The following is a 19,360-nucleotide window of genomic DNA, read 5'->3' on the forward strand; positions in this document are numbered from 1 at the left end:
CCTCGCAGCAGACTACCAGAATACTAAAGCCTGTCTCTCCCCAAACAGTACTAGCTTCCAGCGGTAGAAACATAAAACAAAAAAACATATTCAAAGCTAAACGTGACAGGAAAGACAAAGTGCTCTGTTGCACTTATTATTCTTCATGGGTGAGAGACTGGACAAAGTCACTCCCCTCAGTCTGTGTTAATCTTTTCATTCTTTTACAGTTCCACAGGTAACATTTCCACTGCTATACAATTAGCACACAGCTTGATTGGCCATATACTGTAATTAAAACTTAATGAGAAGCAGAAGTCAGATAAGTGGACCTTTCAGTCCTCTCCTTTTACATATAAAAAAAATGTTTAATGAATAAGCTAGATCGCATTTTAAAGGACCTCGTGGTACTGCAGTATATTATCCTAATAGAGCGCTCAGCTCTGAAGGCTTGCTTGTGGAGACTGCAGCCATCAGGCTGTTCTGTTAAACCACTCCACAAGTTTGGGATCTGGAGGGCAAACTGCGGTCTATAGGTAAAATCGTTACGTTTGATAAAGCTGGCTGAAATAATCCAGAAGCACCATCTCTGTACCTTTCTGTGTGTGTATGTCTGGCTCCTGAGATGCATATTTCTGAACTTGATTTAACTCAATTTTGTTTGCTATTTGTCCTGCATTGCCCTCCTTATGTCTGATTCTGCCACAGAGCATCAAATTGCAAAGTCTTAACCAATACACAGTGCCTTAACATGAAGTGCATATATGGAGGTATGCTTTCTCAGTCTGCCTGATTCTCTTTATGTGATACATTTGTTGTTTTGTCTACTCTTGGACTGGCTGTAGTGGAATTCATTTTGCTGTGCTGGAAAGCTAGCTCAATAACAAATAAATTAGATTCTCATGTAAATAAATTAGAATGAAAACATGCAGTCTGGAACGGAGAATTAAATTCCAACACGCTAAAAAGGAACCAAAATCAAGTGGAAAGAGAAACAAAGTTGTAAAAAGACAAAAAGCCAAACACTTGGACAAGGAGTCACTTATTAAGACATAAACAATCAACCTACCGCGTGCCATCAGCTTTCCAACTGACTTTGTATGGATTCAGCTCGAGAAAACGAAGGTTTTGTCTGTCCATGGACACCGGCTGCGCGCCGGGAAAACCAGACCTGCAACCAGAGAGAACAATGTCTTACATTTGTGACAAGTCTCAGGTCCTCACCACTAAACACAACAAGTCCGTCAGGCTTAAGCCTACCATTTACACTGCATACCTTCCTTTTAGTGTCACAAAACAAATTATTTGATTAAAATAAAATATGAAAAACATTTCATGTTTAATTTCTCTTCTCTTCATTTTTTCTTCCAATATAAAGCTAAAGCAGCCATCTTTGTTTAAAGATTCGTCTGATAATAAATCAGATGATAATGAACCTTTTCAGACGCAAATGTAATATATATTGAAATTAAACGTTTAAATTTTAAAATAAATGATTTGCAGACCTTAATGCAGCTTTGATTCAACTCTTTTTAAGACCTGCTTTGGGACAATTGATGTAAACCCCATGTTTGTCTTTTCAAGGAAAAAACTTCTGCAGAAGTGATTGGATGAAATCAACAGAAACCATTCTGGCAAATTTTGGAGAAATATAAAGGACATTAAGTCAATAGTACCATAACAACAACCACTAAAGGGGACTGCAGGTAATTTTGGATCGAAACACAGAAAAACATCTTTCCAGGGGAATTATTTTCATATCACTACATTTAGATTTCGCTGTAGAACTGGGTAGAGAACACAAACATATTATAAAAACTATTTTGACAGCAGGCAGACGAAATCGCAGCGTGGACCTCTCTCTCTCTCTCTCTGCTGTGATGAAACACTGCAGTAGGGCTGAGTCTCAGCAATTTCATTTAAAAAAAAAAAAAAAAAAAAAAAAAAAAAAAAGCTGCAGCTGCATATTTCTTTTCAAAAAGGAAAAAGTCTATTTCTGGCTCTGTCACTTGCCTGAAAGTATGAAGATCTTAAAAAAAAAAATAATAAAAAGGGAGTTGAGACAGATGAGTCACTAGCAGCATAGCACACCTACACATCTGCACCTATACACACACTGTTTCCCATAGGTGTATGAGAAGGGCAATTAAGGAGCTTCTTACTTATCCCACTCGGCCATCTCCTGACACATTCTTTGGATCCCTCCCAACTTGGGTTGGTTTGTGACCTGTGTGACGCCTTTCACTGCGATGCCTTCAAGAAATACCGCACCCTTAGAGGGAAAGAAATGGAGAAAAATGATAGGTTAGGGCTTGGATTGACTTTAAAGAAACACATAATTTCCTACACACAGACAGAAAAATACACATCCCAGTGATCCAAACAGCTGCATCTCTCAGACCCTCTGAGAAAAGACAGCTGGTGGAAATATTAAAACATTCTGCTTTTCTTGTGACCAGACCACTTTAAAAACCATTAACATACTGATTATTTTCGGAACAAACTTTTAAAAACCCATTGCTCTGCATCAGCTCCCTAAACATAAGACTCTACGGTCTCCTTACCACCCTTATGCTTCCATTGGCAACATCTGTGACACCTTCTCATCAACCATGCTTCCTAATTACACTTAAATCCCATTTTGAAGTGACCTTTTCACTCTCACTCTGCACAGATGGTTCATTCCAAGTGGTATAATATGGTAATAAATGATAGTTAGACCACAGACAGATGAAACAGGACAACACGTCACCTCAAGTATCATTAGTGCACGGGTTATGAGAAACTGGAGTGGACAGTAAAGACTGTGATTATGATCACAGAGATCTCTTTCAGTACCTTTCAAAACAGAAATGATGATGTGCATTAATTAGCAGGATCACAGCTTAACCTTCGTACCACTATATCATGTAATGACAGCCACTGGATTTGCATACAGGGAGATATTCTTCATTTTTTACTTTTGAAATCTTATCAGAGAATTAAAGAGCAGCAGAGGAACCAGGGCTGGGATTATCTGCTCTACCCTGACGTCACTTTCTGATAGAAAAATTAAACAGATTACATACGTGTTTAAATGTATGAAATACTCTGAATGAGATCAATGATCCAAAAACATGTGAGAAGTCTGATAAACTCAAGGTAACTCAAGTTTGTAACTCAAGGCAACTGCTCCTGAAAGTGAAGGTCTTAGTCCAGTCCAGATCTGACACAGACTAAATCATATTAAACATCACCACTACAAGAAATAAAATGGCCCCATTTAAGAGTTTTCTTTCCAATATACTTCATTCTGAGCTGTAGCAACACACTATTAGGGCTGTGCAATATACTGAATTCTTATTTTGATTTTAACTCCAAATGATCACAAACAGAGATATATACAAAAAAATGTTATTGAAGTAATTTTTCCATATTACACTCTGCTATTTTGTCAGGTACGATGTGTGCGCCTCAGAAGCCACAGCTAGACAAATAACAAAAGTACACTGTCTGCCTTGCTGCAGACACTGTTGCCAACTTTGTTGTTTGTGAAGTTATTACTGTCTACTTGGCAATCAAGTCCACAGACTCAATGACAATGAACAATTTAGTCATTATATGTAGCAAGCATTCAGAGCCCTCTTTTTTAGAAAAGCGAAAAATCTAACAACTTACTCAAGTAATATTGGAGATTTATGGAGACTGACGTAAAAAATGTGCGTCATTCTTTGTCATCTCAGTGAGCAGAAACCAACTGTAGCTCCCTCCCTCTTCCTGAAGTAGTCACAGTAGGCCAGGTGTTAAATGTGTTAAATAAGCACCCGTTGTGCCACAGTCCCTCCTAGCTACCATTAGAGTAGCTGTTTACCTCCATGCTGCACCCAAACTGAAAAGAAATTGCACCAAGCTGCTGCAGGCTGATCCCACCCTGGATATAGATTGGAGTTTAAACAAAAGGCCAGTTTAATAACTTGTCCAATTAGATGAAAAGATTGCAACTGTTTCTTTTTCTCATTGCTCTTTGAATCTTCCAAATAAAATCAGAAGCAAAATTTGCTGAATAGCAAATGAACTGAAGAAATTATACTTCTATTAAGTACTGGAAGCAACTATTAGGCGCCACTACGGTTTGATACACAGAAAGTTCCAGAAAGACTTATTGACTATCTCGTATCATGACTCTGTGAAGGGTTGATAATGATAATGCGGAGTAATGGCTTGGCTTAAAGTGAGTGCCTGGTGCTATTTACCATCAGCTATATATTTCAGCTTCTCTTTGAACGGTTTGCTGCAGCAGAGTGAGCCAAGGATCTCATCTCTCCTTCACCTTAAATGTCTCCAACCTAGCAGACTGAGGAAACCTTTCCCACATTAACTGTGTCCACGTGGCCAAGATCATAGGGGCAGGATCCCATATAAGCCACAGCAGGGGGGAGACCATGGGAAAATATCATACACTACATAAAGCCAGAGCATGTTTTTTTTTTTCAAATATTTTCTCGACAAATTTATTCTCAATTGCTTGATTTTTAGTTTAATTTCACTGGAACTCAACAGGGCGTGCATTAGACAGGGGGTTAATATAAGTTTTACAGTCACTGCCTTCTTAATGGGAGTGTTTCAAGTCAGACTAGGCACCAATTCATGATGGCTATGATTACGTGACGTTTTTGAATTCGAAATTAAGTAATTCTGAATTGAAGTATTTATCTTCAAGTTTACATGGAAATGGTACTTCTGAATCGAGGTTGACGTGGAAATATTCGCTTTCACTTAATTCCACATTGGATCGGTGGGTTAGGATGGGTTCTGATTTACTTTACATTACTTACATCAACAGGAAATAAAGTGTATTTGCTGCTTCTCATCCTTTAAGCTACAACATTGAAACCCTCATGACAAGTACCATCTTCGTTTTGACAAAGTATAATTTTGAAGCTCGACTACACCTTTTTCAACAGCAGAGGAGGAAAAGAAGATTTGACCAGCCACGGGAAGCAGAAGAATGCATGGGATATCGGGATGGGACAAAGTAACAAGCATGCACAGAATGATCACAATTAACTTGGAGCAGAATGAATATGATGGACGAATTAATCAGTTCAGATTTAAAATGGGAATAAACCAGTCACTTACTTTGAAGTTAAGTTCAATTCCCAATTGTCATTTTCATTCAGATTTAAGTGTTTACATGGTTATTTTTGATCTGTTTAAAGGCAATTTAACTATTGTTCAGAATTAACACGCTCACGTAAACGTGGTCAATGTCTGTTCAAAAGCGCATGATGGCACCAAGCCAGTGCAAAATGTGTGCAAACTAACAAGATGACACTGCAGCAGCCACGTCAAATAATTAGTTATAGTCTATGGAGGAAAAAACATACAGTCGGGCAATTTGAATGAATCAGACAAACAAAAGTTTGGTGATGCTATCGTGCTAATCTGAATCATTTACGGTATTTTGTTAAGAATTCAAGTCGTTAAATGGAAAATGTTTGATAAATCACATTTAAGTGTTTCCAGTTTCCCCCTGAAAGCTCTTCCAAACAGCCACAGCTGACTCTAACCTCAGGACTCTCCCCTCTCGATTCTTTATTGTCATCTAAGTGCTTCAGCCTGTAAATGTTGTCCATTTCTGCTGCTTTTACCTCGAAACCTGCTTACCGCATCAGTCAACTATTAGATTTACCTTGATTCTGTTTCCTGTAAGGTCTCGGTGCAATAAAACTGATAAACACAAGACTTATTCTTGTTATTTGAACCAATGTTTCACACCAGCAAGTTTTTATTTACTGTTCTCTTTCCACTGCCTCTCCACAAGCTGCCTGTTAGATCCTTGGTACCATTTAACTTCAGGCTTCTGAATACTGCTCCAAATGACACTGAAGCTAAATGTAAACAGAAAAAAAACCAACTAATTATTAAGCAATTGGAGATGATTCAACGTTTCTAATTTCACCGAGCTGCACTGATGAAAGCTTTATATGAAGACAGGGAGACAGCTTTTATCTAATCAAAAATTCCACTCACAGCAACTGAAAGTGTCATTTTTCTCTGAATTTGTGCGTCAGATTTCCGTCATTATTATTTATAACTGAACACATCTTAACATTAAGAAAGGAGGCCTTACTATAGACCCTTCATTACCCTGCATGAGAGCAGCGCCATGCAGAGAGGGATCAATGCACCGTCTACTTTACGGTTCATTTCATAGAGCACTGGAAGCCTTACCAGTTTGATCTTCTCCTTCTTTCTTTTGCCAGCCGCTGACCCAGAGGAGCTGGGGCCCGACTCCTGGCTGACCGCATTACCGTCATCGTCCACTTCCCCGTCGTCATCGTCGAAGCACCACTCAGGCAGTGGAGGGGCAGGAGGCGCGTCTTCGTCTTCACCATAGCGACAAAAAAGCTCTTTGAGGTAGTCTCCCTTATATATCCCAGGGGCCCGGGCCTGGGCAAAAGCAGCCACAGCTGCCTCGATGCTGATAAGGAAGAGAAAAACACAGACCGGGGCAACTTTAAAAAGCTTTGATTTCAGAGGCATTTTATTTTGACTAAAATGTCACTGTTGGGGTCAAAATATATTTAGAGATTAGGCATTTCTTGGTTGTTTTCTGCTTCAAATGAGACCAGCTTATACTTATCAAAAGGGATGCTTCAGGTTTAAATCAATCCATCAGTCAAATAGGGAAATAATGAATAAAACGGAATTTAAAAAAAAATCCAAATCATGATTTTCTTTAAGTCTTTTTACAGCAGTGAAAATTTGAGCATAATCTAATAAAATGTGTTATTAAACTTAAGGTCCTATATATAATTGGAGACAGGATAGCTGTTAACCTAAACATATGGATTTGTAATTAACATGTGTTCAAAGTGCAGCATTTGGCTTCAACCTGTGAATTTTGTGCACTTGTCCTTATCACAAATTAACTAAATAACCATCTCGAATATCCTATGCAGACACCGATCCCCTAACATCTGGAACCAACGGACATCATTAAAGAATGGTTTTGTTCCTTTGTGATGCTTCACCGGGTCTTTAACCCAACTATTATATAGCTTTTGACCTTTTCTCTGCTCTTTGTTCTTCTCCAGCAAGAGAAATGCAGCTCAATTAGATTTAGATTAGGTGATTAACTCCTCCAATTCACTCTCCTTTTTTTTCCATTTTCAGAACCTCCTGAGATGATTGTGAAGCATTATGAATCGTAAAATGTATTTTAGTCAGCTTGGCTCATTTTTCTGAATTTAATTTTTCGGACAGCATTTATACTTTTAAATTTAAGGCAAAGTGCTGATTTGGCCATTAATATTTTAAGGAACTTTATCCTCCAAAAATTCACAAATGTATCCAGGTTAAATGTTGTGTGTTGAGATTAAGTTGTCTGGATTTAATTAGCATCCTATAGCGGCAGCAACAGGTTGGGCTTCATGCACAAATTGAGTAAAAAAACTGTGGCTCCTATTACGGCAAGCTTGTCTGAACTCTGTCAGTACCACTAATACCTGACTGGGAATAATGTTTTCAGGAAAGTAGACACAACTTATGACTTGTTGCTCCTGTACAGCTATAGGCCAGCATCAATCCTGCCCTTCCATAGTAAGATCATAGAAAAAGCTGTCTTTCAACAAATTAATAAAATAAAATATTCAGGTTTTTACACATACCACACCACTGAAACTCTCTAGTTAAGGTATTCAGTGACATCTGATTGAGCACAGATAGCTGAAACATTTCCTTCCTGGTTCTTCTCAGTGCTACATTGGACAAGATCTGACTAGAAGAACGAGATATGACTGTCTGACAATGCAAATGAATTGAGTCCCATTAAAAAGACCACTTTGTCTATAGGTAACTGAAAATCTAAGCGCACAAAAATGACCTGCGGAGTTTCCCAAGGCTTCTACCTGGGGCCCCTACTGCTTAACATCTACATCAGGGGCAGCCAACTCCAATCCTCAAGAGCTGCGGTCCTGCATGTGTTAGTAGTTTCCCTGCTGCAACACACCTGACTCAAATCAATGGGTAATTATCAGACTTGTGTAGAACTTGACATCAAACTGCACAAGTCTGCTAATGAAGTTGGATTTGCATAAGGTGTGCACACCTTATGTGCACTCCTGTTCTTGAGAGCTGCGACTCTCAAGAACAGGAGTTGGCCTGATGTAGATGTTTCAACTTGCTTAAGTTATTAAAAATAAAATTAAGTAACCGTAATTACACTGATGTAACCAAAAGGCTCATAACCACTTTACCAAGAGACTTCAGTCCAATATGAACACTGACCAGATTCAAGACTGGATGTGTCTGAACTTCTTCCAGTTAAATGAAGATAAAACTGAGATAATAGCTTTTGGAGCAAAGGAAGATAGATTCAACGTTAGCACTCAACTTTAAACAGCTAAGTTAAAAACCAGCATCAAAGGAAGAAATCTGGGAGTAGTCATGGACTCAGACCTGAATGTCAGCAGTTTTATTAAGACAGTTGTGAAGTCAGCCTGTTATCACTTAGAGAACATATCGAGGATTACAGGACTGACTTCTCAGGTGGATTAAAAAAAAACTTGTTCATGTATTTATCTTTAGTAGACTAAACTACTGTAACACATGTCCTTTCAGGCCTCCCCAAAAAGTCCAGAAACATGGCTGCTCAAGCTCTCACTAAGACCAAGAAAGCGGATCATCACCTCCAATACTAAGATCTTTACACTCCTGCTGTCTGACTGCAGTGACTTTATTTAACCATCTGGCTTTGTTTTGCTAATCTGACTGGGTTAATCTGGTCATTTGATAAACAATTCCAGGCACATGGTTCTTCCTGCCACCTGCTTCAAATGTATGCTTGTACTTGCAGCTACCGCTGAAGATTTCACAGAACTTTCTCAAAACAAACCATCTGGAATAACAAGTAAGTTCTCACTATCTTTCTAATTCTTATTTCTTATGTTTCTCTGTGATTTTGCAGCCTAGGAATGGGCCACATCCCTCTCACTGACAGCTTGTTTGACCGCATGTTGCAAGTTCCAGTGGGAGCAGTTTCCAAATGCAAATGTCACGTCTTGAATCAACTCCAGACCTTTTTACCAGCTGAAAGGATGAAGAAATAAAAGGATCAACCAAGACTATTCAAACCAGCTTTGAGTCAAGTGTTCAATTATATCTGAGTTCCTGACTTGACATTTTAAACTACTAAAATTCCTGCACTTGAATGTCTTATGTGTAATTTAAAAGGAAATGTAATGTCTTTTGATAAAACAATAAAATGAAAATGTCCACATTTTAGCATTTTGTCAGCAGAATATATTTGACTTCACAGACTATGTAGTTCTTATTTACTTGTAGTGTTTACAACATCACACACTGTAACCTCTTTGTGGGACTATGTGATGCATTTTTGTACAATATCATGCACCATGAATATATGTGTAGTTCATCCATAATAAATTACATTTGTTTTACTTTTCAATTAGCCGTCTTTTCATTTGTGCACTGGAAAGGAAAGCTGTCATACCAGTCCGAGCTAACAGGGATTTATATAACACTTACTTAAAACATACACACTTAAAAGCCCTTATTGCAGCTGAATCAGCATTTAAAGTGACAAATTTGCCAACAATTGTCCAAAAACATAAATAAGCAAATAACTAAAGATGGCAGTGTTGACAGTTGGATAAAGGATTTCTCCTGTTGACACATAATGGTGGACGACAGTAGTAAAAATGTTCCCAGAATATTCATGTCACAGGAAACGGTGGGTGGTGGGAGGATTTAATTCAGCCTCCAGGTCTCTAGAGATTCTGCTTTCAAACACTGCTGCTCCACCTCTTACTAAAGATGCATCTTCACCCCTCCTGCCCAGCTGTTTTAAATTATTCATATATGTGACAAGTCCGGTCACTACTAACCACCGTTTCTTTGCAAACGCTTGGTACTGATTGGTACTGACAGAGTAAACTCTTATGCCGTCAGCATACAGCAACTATCTGGAGACAACAGGGTAAGAAAAAAAGATGGGGAAAAAAAAAAAAAACTAACATGCTAAAAAAAAGACTGACAGGGCTGGAAGAATGAAACCAGAGTAATGATGCAATCCACTGGAGAGACTGTGTGTTGTATGGTTTGAGTGATCAAGCAAGACAACAGCGAGGTGCTGAAAGTGCCCTTCCAGCTGTATGAGTGATCACAGCGTGATGGCTCTTACCTCCAGTCCATCTTCTCCACCAGGTATGCACATATCAGAAAGCCTGTGCGGTTGAAGCCATGCGTGCAGTGAACACCTTCAAGACAAAGAAAAATGGAGGCACCTCACTTAAAAAAACTCTCATTTTAAATGTATATTTATATATGAAGTCTTCGACCAGAGACTGATCCTCCTCACTGGGCATCAGTAAAGCAAATCTTAGTTTCACTGCGTCTACGTCCAAATCTTTCACATTGTCAGTTTAACATAATAGCAAGAGTCCACTTTAAGTGTGTGTGTGTGTGTGTGTGTGTGTGTGTGGGGGGGGGGGGGTGAAAAGTGAACTCATCAAGAGGTGAAAAGTGAGCTAATTGGATGCTGAAAACCGATTCTACAGCAAAACTCTCCCCTTATGTTAAAGAGCTTTTAGTCATATTTGATAAATATCAGCAGAGTTCGAAGACTACATTAAATTCTCTGACTCTTAACGCTTCTCCAACAGCATAAATGAAGATAAAGCACACCCAACGTCAGAGGATGGGGATCGCAATTACAGGACCAACTGTTTGATATGGACATGTGTGCTGCAGGGACAACAAACCCTAATCACCAGCTGGCTGAACACAGGATGTTGTCTGGGTGACATTCGCACATTCTGCTCTAATGTTCGGGCTTTTCGATTTTTCAAGCCTGGCAGCAGTTAGGAATAAAAGCAGAGCATCCAGGTGAGGTACAACAGCGCATCCTGTTGCCAATAACCTGGAAGTACAAGATCGTAAATCATACAAGCTTGATGGAGAAGCCCCCAAAATTCTTCTCAGCAAATTGTATGATTAAACACTTTAAAAAATTTGATTAAAAAAAAAAAAAAAGCATTAAAAAATATTTTGTAAAGACAAAAGAAAAAAAATCATTGCTGCTGCTCCAAATCTAGATTTACAACCTACAACAATACCTGAAGCTTTTGTAATCCTTGTTAAAGACCATGAAACATTGTGCTGAGTTGATTTAATAGGCCAACATGCATGTCAAAAGCTGTTACTGCTCAGCAATCAGCTAATATATTATTACATATTGCATATCAGCTTAAAAAAACTAGGAATGTGTGTTAGAAAAGATACATGAAGACAATATTTTAAAGAAAGTGCTTATTAATAAGCAGTGCAACCCCTGCTACGAGGACAAAAGGTGGAGGGAAAAAAAGCATCCACTCACACCAACATTGATCAAGAAGATTAAATTTATTTATATGCCATATGATACTCCTTCACCTCTAAATCACCTACAGTGGTCACTCCAAAGGAAGTCCTACTTTGTTTTTGTTTTTTTTTATTTTTATTTTTAGGGTTTTCTTCAATATTGAAAAGTGTCAATGCATTCCACATCTGTAGGAATTGTAAGTACCGGTATAAACTTTCAAAAGGGAAAACTGCAGCTGTGATACGAAGCTGATGTGACTGCGGAGAGGCTTACATTTTAGAGCAACACTGCCCTCTGCTGGACATAGACGGCAACACCACCAGTAAGTGTGTTTCAGGCAATACTGCACAAGTTTACAACCTTAAAACTCTGATTCTGACTAGTTTCTAGAGCACAATCATATTAGAAGAAGCACATAAGAAGGACAGGATACCAGTGGTGATCCTGCCAATCCTATGACAGCTGCCAATCAAGATGCAAAGTGTTGGGATGTGAGCACAGGCCCCATTGGTGGACGTGTGACCCTCATAGCACCATCAGAGATTTTCTGATAGTTTAGGCAGAATCATGCACAGTGGTGGTCTGCTGAGGGTCATTCTGTATGGCTCTTCTTGCACAGAGGAGCAAATAGCAGTCCAGCAGCTGGGTTGTTCTCCTCCTACAGCTCCCTCCACATCGTCTGGTATACAAGTCTGTGTCGTGGTATCTCCTCCATGCTTTCGACGCTGTGCTGGGACACACGGCAAACATTCTTGCCAAAGTGTGCATTGATGTGCCATCCTGGATGAGTTGCACTACTTGAGCAACTTCTGTGGGTTGCAGACACTGCCTCATGTCACCTCTAGAGGTGAGAGTGCTGGCAAAATACAAACATGACCAAAAATCAGCCAGAAAGGATGAAGACGGTGTCCGAATGTCCACGTTATTCCCTATATAGTGTCCTATATAGTGTTCACACCATTTTCTAGGGGTGTCCAAATGTCCAGACAGAAAAAACTATTGCACTCAAAATTACTCACAATGCATCTTAAAAAATAGTGAGCATTGTTGATCACTGTTGCATTGTGGGCAGGACCTCAAAATGGCACAAATGACAAGGGGGGTTCGCATCAAGTGAGGTAAAAAATAAATTAAAAAAACAATAAACTACTAATTTTTATATCTTTTTGTTTACATATGCAAGAAAGAATAAATTAAAATATGTGAAAATAAAATATTTTCACACAAATTGGGAATGAGCATGATGGTTGCCGCGGTGACAGTCGGTAGTCATGTGATCTGCGACGAGGAGAAAATAGCCAGCTTTGTGTCTGCACTGCCAACAGAATAATTTGTGGGCTATATATTGTAGCCCTATAAAGTAAATGAGGGGTTAGGGATTAGTGTGGACAGTCGGACATAAACAGGGAAACGGTCTGTGGCAACCACCCGCAGGACCATTCCTTTATAGCGGTTGTCTTGCTAACTGCCTCTAATTTCCACCTGTTGTCTGTTTCATGTGTAAAACAGCAGGCAAAATTGATTTACAGTGAGTGTTACTTCCTCACTGCACAGAATGATATCACAGAAGTGGGACTGGCATTAAGTTACATAATGATGTTAATGTGTTCCTTTCACTTTTGAGCAGTGTATAAGAAAAGAAAAAGAAAATAAATTAAATAAATCAGTATAAATTACATTGTAATATATGGAAACATAATTTTCTATATAATTCTATAGTTATCACTTTATTTTTCCACATTTCTCCAACTTTTTTCTTATCTTATCTAGCTCTTTTTTTTCCTTTTTTTTCTCTTTTTTTTTTACAGGAAATTCTCCTTGAACAATTTCTTAATGACTTTAGCTTTGTATCAGTGGGTCTAGCGATCCGAAATGTTGTTCAATTTTGAGATTCATACTCAAGAGTCAGGAATGTGAAGACTGTTTGTGTTGTAATGGAGGACAACAACAAAACATAAACAAGTTATGGTTGAGCAAAGTCATTTCAGTTGACTGTAAATCAAAAAAAGTCTAGTTTTTTTTCACAACTGCAAATCCAGCCTTTTATGTCAAGACATGCAAATATGTTTGGAAATAAGCCTCTACTAAATCTGAGAATTCAAAATATGCAAAAGATGCGAGTAAAATGATTAAAATCACAGAACTTACCTATGAGTTCTGTAGGATTCTTCTCTATGAAGTGCTCACAGAGTCTGATGAACATTTCAGTTACATCCCTTGAAGGGCATTCCCCATGACTAAAACAGAGTGACAGTCCTCAGATTATTATCCCTGAAAGAGCTGCAACGCTACAAATCTGGACAACTAGTTTGATATGTGACACTAAATCGGCTCATACCCTTTACACTGAAGCTTTACATATTTAATTCCTTCTTTTTCTATGTCGTTGCGGTCATAAAAGCGAGTAGTGTTCGTCAAATCCACGAGCAAACCCATTTTTACCTGAAAAAAAGAAAGAAGACACAGTAAGATAAAGCTTTCCAAAAGGGTTCAATGTTTCTTCTTTTTCTAAGTTACTTACCTTTAAACTTTTTAGATAGTTGGACAGCATGCTTGGATAAAACCTATTTTCTTCAGCAACTTCTTCATCGTATCTGGGACCCAACATTGTTTTCATTGGCAGGAATTTATCTAAGAACATAAGTGATTTAGGAGTCGTAATTAAATACTAAAAATGTGTTAAGGTAATATTTTCCATAAAATGGCAAAAATTTCTCTGTTCCAACATGTGACAGGTTAATTATGTTTTACTGAGAGTAAACTGGGCTCATTAAATTTGCATTGCATTCTGTTTTCATTCACATTTTCTGTTTTTAAAAAGGGGGCGGGCGGGCGGTGTATGTGGAAATACTAAAGACAACCACTAACGGCGTTTTGATAACTGCAGCGATAAAACGGAACAAAAATCAGAACTGTATCATTGCTATAATGGAAATGTGGTGCTTAGGATGCTCTGATACTGTCAGCAGCATCCACACAGCATCATGTGCACTCCATGCAGGACTGCAGCCTCTGTTTGTTTTGACACGTGATGTTTGGACTGCACCGTTTGACAACAGAATTTACACCCCCTTTTCACATGGAAAAAGACCCTTAATAACACAACCTTTTTCTTTTCTTAACAGTCACCCAGGCGCTTTTAAGATGTGCTGAGATTTGATAGCCCGTTAGCCACATGTGCTATGTTAGCTCATCATCGCCCGCCTAAAATGCCACACCAGCTTTGATTTAAAAAGAAATATGGTACATTAAACTAAACCAAAAACGACAAAAGAAAGTTGTGCATTAAAAAGGTCAGGAGTTATAGTATTACCATTAAATAACTGAAGTATACAATCGAAGTCACATCAGACACTGCTTAATGAACTACAGACTGCTCACTTTGGTTTATGCTAACCTTGCAACTTTTGAATGACTACAACGGAGGCAAGGGTGTTGTGTGCTACTCTTTCTATTAAAATAGTTTAAATATCATATAGTGTATAGAAATAATGATCTTTTTTTTTTTTTTTTTTTTTTACAACAGAGCGGGTTAAGTCGCGCCAATATGCTGTGCAACAAACTTAGGTTACCCCACTTTACGCAGCTAATAACCAGCACAACTAAACCTAATCTTTTCTACTCAATTCAATGAAGTGTCCACTCACCAGCAACAGGGTGCCCTCTTCTGGGACAATTTCGCCATCGAGGAGGTGGTCCAGTGTGCGACATGGTTGATAATAATGACTACAACCGTGTGTTTTAAGCTGGTCCGCGGCTTGGTTCTTCAGGGTAATGATCCACTCGAGCACCGTGGATTTTGGGCCCTTTAGCTTTTAATTAAGGAGGATCATCCAACAAGTTCAAGCCCGATCAGCATTCTGACGGGCACGAAGATATTAACACGAAACATCGGTTGCCACGGCTCACTGGTAGCATCCAAACAAAATCGATGTAATTTTCCCCGTTTCTGTATCTTTAATCCAGGTTGTTAGCAAGTAGCTAGCATTAACTCAGTAGTCACCAAAACAGTTAGCTAACATGTGCTAAAGCAAATGGCTAATTTCTTCTTCTTGATTGTGGTTCAAATGAGTCCTTGTTCTATGCTGCCCCCTGCTGGTAAATGATAAATCAAATCAAATCAAATAAAACTTTTTTTTTTCTTTTTTTTTTTTTTAGCACTTTTCATGCCACAGACAACACAAAGAGCTTTACTAGATAAAATCAAGTCATAAGGATAAAAAAAAACAAACAAAAAAAAAAAAACGGTAGATAACAAGGCATTTAAAAACAATAAAGACACAAGCTCTTTCCACACACTCATACATACACAAGGACAGAGCGCGCCCCCCACCCACCCATCCCCACTTTATCCGAAATACATCATTCCCTGAATACTGTCTCTTTAAACAAACACAGGTTAATAAAACAAATAAAACATTAGTTAAGTGACAAGAAACACACAACCCGCACATCACTGTCAGTGACACTACATTTTGTTTAGCTTGTTCAAAGATGTGATAAACTTGTTTTTCCACTTGAAATATATGTATGCCATTCATATATTTGGTCATTTTATTTAGTCTTATACTACATAGATTGGTATGCAAAGTGTTCTGTAATGAAAACGTGATTATTTTCTTAATATTAATTTGGTCAAATAATTTTCATTACTGATTTGTTCATGTTTAGTTGTATTAATCTACAACATATTAGAGCATTTTTATGGTACATTTTTTGTATAAGTGGAGAAATCACAATCAGACTTTGCACAAGTTTAAAGATGGGAAAACAAACAGACAATATGTCTGAAAATAATACTAAAAAGCTACTTTACCTTTACAGGCAAATAGCACAGTGGTGTTTTTCACAATACATACAATGCAAACACACCATTCGGGCCCTTTCAACATGAACTAAGCATCGGCTGGATTGAACACTCATGTTGCAAAACATGTTTTGAGAAATGCAGTACTGTGCAAGTCTTTTGCCACCCATCATTTCCATATACACTGTCAAGAAAAGGGGAATTAGGTGCAATGGTTATCTGAAACATAGTCAAACAAATGAACGTTTGTACAATTGTAATTCATTTTAAAGTCAACGTTTTATAGATGGAACTTTGAAAACACAGCCTGGCACTTTGAGCAAGAGTGTTTCTTGTGTCTGTGTTTTGTTTTGTTTTTTGTTTGTTTTTCAGAGGGTTCCTTCAGTGCTAGATATACAAAAAAAATGTTTATATCATAATGTTAAATTTGTAAAAAGATGGACTGAAGGGAAAGATGTCTCTTTTATGGGTTTTTGTTTTTGGTTCTGCTACTTGTCCATTTTGTCCTTGACTAAACCTGTTTCCTTAAATTTATTAAGGACATGCCCCATGGGAACAAAAATAAAACTGAAGAAAAAAAACCAAAAACATAATTTTTCACATAATGGTCTGATGCAAGAAACAAGGTTCAAAACTGAATGAAAAACCAAGCAACCTCCTAACAAAAACATTGAAAGTCCTTAAAAAAAGTCTGAAAAAAATTTCACAAGACAATTTAAAGGTGCAGTCTCGTTTTATTTTTGATATTTACAAATAAGAGATGGTTCAAGATTTTTGTATAGTATGTATGTTTGAAATACGAGTTCCCCATGAAGCCAATAATATTTCAGAAGTCCATTACTGAGAAATTCTGCTTTGCATTAAATGAAGTACAAACAGTCTCAATAAAGGTATATACAGTTGGAGACACTGAGATATCTTAATGAGGCATACATCAGGTTGCTATGAATAAGCATTTACAGTAAAAACACCAGTAGCAAAGCACATACTTTCACTGATTCCGTAAGTTTAATACTATTTTTTTGCTTTCAGTCTGCAGGGCCAGGCAGCATAAAGCTACAAGTCGCTACTGATCTCTTCAGTGTTTTAACGGCATTCTTGACTCACAACTCTCAGTAGTTTTCATTCCAACATTCTCACCTTGCATTATCTTGTTCAAGCACGTCCAAGCTAACATACACAGTCTTCATTGTCATTTTGTCTTGCTGGTTTCCTGAGGCTTGCTTGTTTTCTTCCCCAGTTGTTGACATAGGATTTTCCAGGACACTCTGGCTTCGATATGGGCTAACTAAAATGCTTTCTGTGAAAAGGAATGTTGTGGGTTCTCCAGTTGACGAAAAAAGTGTGTCTGTAAGTTTGGCCAGGTTGTCATCATTTACTTCTGACAAAGGAGTGACAACTGAATAAGAGAATACGTGTGTGTAACGGTCCCTGGCAGCATTACCATTGCAGTCTGCAGCTAGCGAGGGTGTGGATGCTCTGTGAGTTTCTTCTGTGTAGACTTGGTCACAGATGTCTTTGGATGGCTCACTGAATGGTTGGAAGTATCCCTCCTGAAAATACATGGAGAGAGGGATTTTTTTTTAACAAAAAATGTGTATAGAAGACATGAAAACTTTATATTAAAAGCTGTTTGAAGACATGAAAACTTTATATTAAAAGCTGTTTGTGAAGATTTTCTGAAGGAAAATTCCATTTTCAGTTTACTGCAAGCCATGAAGTTTACAGAAGTATAAAGTAAATAATAATAGTTCTAACCACTATGCCACCGTGCAGCCCATAAAAATAAGTTCCACTTTAAAATCATTTTAAAGAAAGTAAATAAATGATATAACACTGAATTATTACAAAAAAATTCTAAAGATCCTATTGTTGATAATAGTTTCAGAAGTTATGTTTATTAGTGGTGGCAATGTCATAAATCTTTTCTTTAATCTTTTCTTTATAGTTATTTCATTTTAATTTTTTACAAGCTTTATAAGCTACTGGCTTCTGCCTCCACCCTTTCGGGTTTCCACCTTCTCCCACCCAAATTCACTTTTACTGTGATAAACCATACAATCTAAGTATCTAACAAACAAATATCTAAATAATATACCTGTGTGACAGGATTTTTTAGCAGGCACACATCTGAGTAAGACACAATCCCATGTATGAACCATTAAAAGTGCAAAAAAACAAACACCTCTATTGTTTTGAAAAATGAAAAAGTTAAACACCAAGCTGAAACTGAAAAATTAGTAACAAAATGCATCCCCAACAACAGCTACCATTCACAACGCCCAGAATTACTTGCATAAGAATAACATCAAGAAAAAAATTAAATGGAAATCCTTTAGTTAAAAAAAAAAAAAAAAAACAGAATTAAATCATTTCTGTCACGGTGGAGGTGAGGACCCGAATGCAGGAACAGGAGCCAGAGATGCGGAATAAATATGTTTTAATCTTTAAAAAAAACAAAACAAAAAAAAAAAAAACAGGGAAACCAGGGTTGACCCCAAGACTCACACACAGCAAACACAAGCAATGGACCAGCACTGGGAACATGAACCAAGGGGTATAAATACACAGGAACAAAGCGAGGCACAGGAGAAGTGAATGAACTAAATGAGACCAGGTCTAATGAACAGGAACAAAGGCTAAACAAGAAACAAAGGTACTAAACAGGGAAGACTAGAACTAAAGATACAAAACAAGAAACCAAAACTAAAAATAGAAAACACACATCATGACAGTTTTCAATCCTTCAGCCACGTTCAAACAGATGAGATCATCCTACAGCCGACTGACTTTACCTTCTGTTGGCTCCACGGCAACCATGTCCCCAGAGAACTAAGGCCTGGATTTGGCACCAGCTTTTCCCGAAATTTCTTCCACCTAAAAATCAAATCAACAAAGATAAAGACTCATTTTTTTTTCTGAGGATTTCACAGTCAAACATAAAAATGATGTGAACAAAGGCTCTCAATATCATAACAAACCTTCCATTATTAAGGAAAAATTCTTGGTTTGGCAGTTTTGTTTCGCATTGAGTCAAGACTTACTGAATGGCACAGTACGCTCCAAGAGAAACCACAACAAGGACAATGGTGACTCCAAAGACACAGATCCAAACAATGAGCCATTGATCTGCTGAGGAAAACAAATGATAAATTTCAATTCAGTTCAATTCAACTTTATTTATATAGCATCAAATCACAGCAATGCCA

At 37.8% G+C, this 19,360-nt stretch overlaps 2 protein-coding genes across 3 annotated transcripts in view; both read right to left on the reverse strand.

The window, feature by feature from the left end:
• The window catches only part of rngtt (RNA guanylyltransferase and 5'-phosphatase), a 97,258-nt gene extending 81,900 nt beyond the window's left edge, over window positions 1-15,358 (reverse strand). Inside the window, exons 1-8 of one of the 2 annotated variants that reach the window (XM_079255351.1) lie at window positions 14,992-15,358; window positions 13,866-13,975; window positions 13,683-13,786; window positions 13,493-13,581; window positions 10,166-10,241; window positions 6,193-6,442; window positions 2,142-2,251; window positions 1,049-1,150 (exon numbers count right to left, since the gene is read on the reverse strand). In XM_079255351.1, coding sequence (XP_079111477.1) covers window positions 1,049-1,150; window positions 2,142-2,251; window positions 6,193-6,442; window positions 10,166-10,241; window positions 13,493-13,581; window positions 13,683-13,786; window positions 13,866-13,975; window positions 14,992-15,055 — 905 coding nt within the window. In that variant the 5' untranslated portion in view covers window positions 15,056-15,358. Of the gene's footprint in view, window positions 1-1,048; window positions 1,151-2,141; window positions 2,252-6,192; window positions 6,443-10,165; window positions 10,242-13,492; window positions 13,582-13,682; window positions 13,787-13,865; window positions 13,976-14,657; window positions 14,690-14,991 lie in introns of those variants that run through there. The other variant, XM_079255352.1, reaches the window with a different exon arrangement.
• A 3,466-nt stretch (window positions 15,359-18,824) lies between these two features.
• The window catches only part of LOC306767147 (uncharacterized protein), a gene marked incomplete at both ends in the record, with an annotated part of 15,530 nt that continues 14,994 nt past the window's right edge, over window positions 18,825-19,360 (reverse strand). Inside the window, 3 exons of the mRNA XM_079255069.1 lie at window positions 18,825-18,830; window positions 18,947-19,028; window positions 19,196-19,280. Of these exons, the coding sequence (XP_079111195.1) occupies window positions 18,825-18,830; window positions 18,947-19,028; window positions 19,196-19,280 (173 nt within the window). The remainder of the gene's footprint in view (window positions 18,831-18,946; window positions 19,029-19,195; window positions 19,281-19,360) is intronic.

The sequence above is a fragment of the Telmatherina bonti genome (assembly GCF_933228915.1).
Source record: "Telmatherina bonti genome assembly, chromosome: 16".
NCBI classification, from domain to species: Eukaryota; Metazoa; Chordata; class Actinopteri; order Atheriniformes; family Telmatherinidae; genus Telmatherina; species Telmatherina bonti.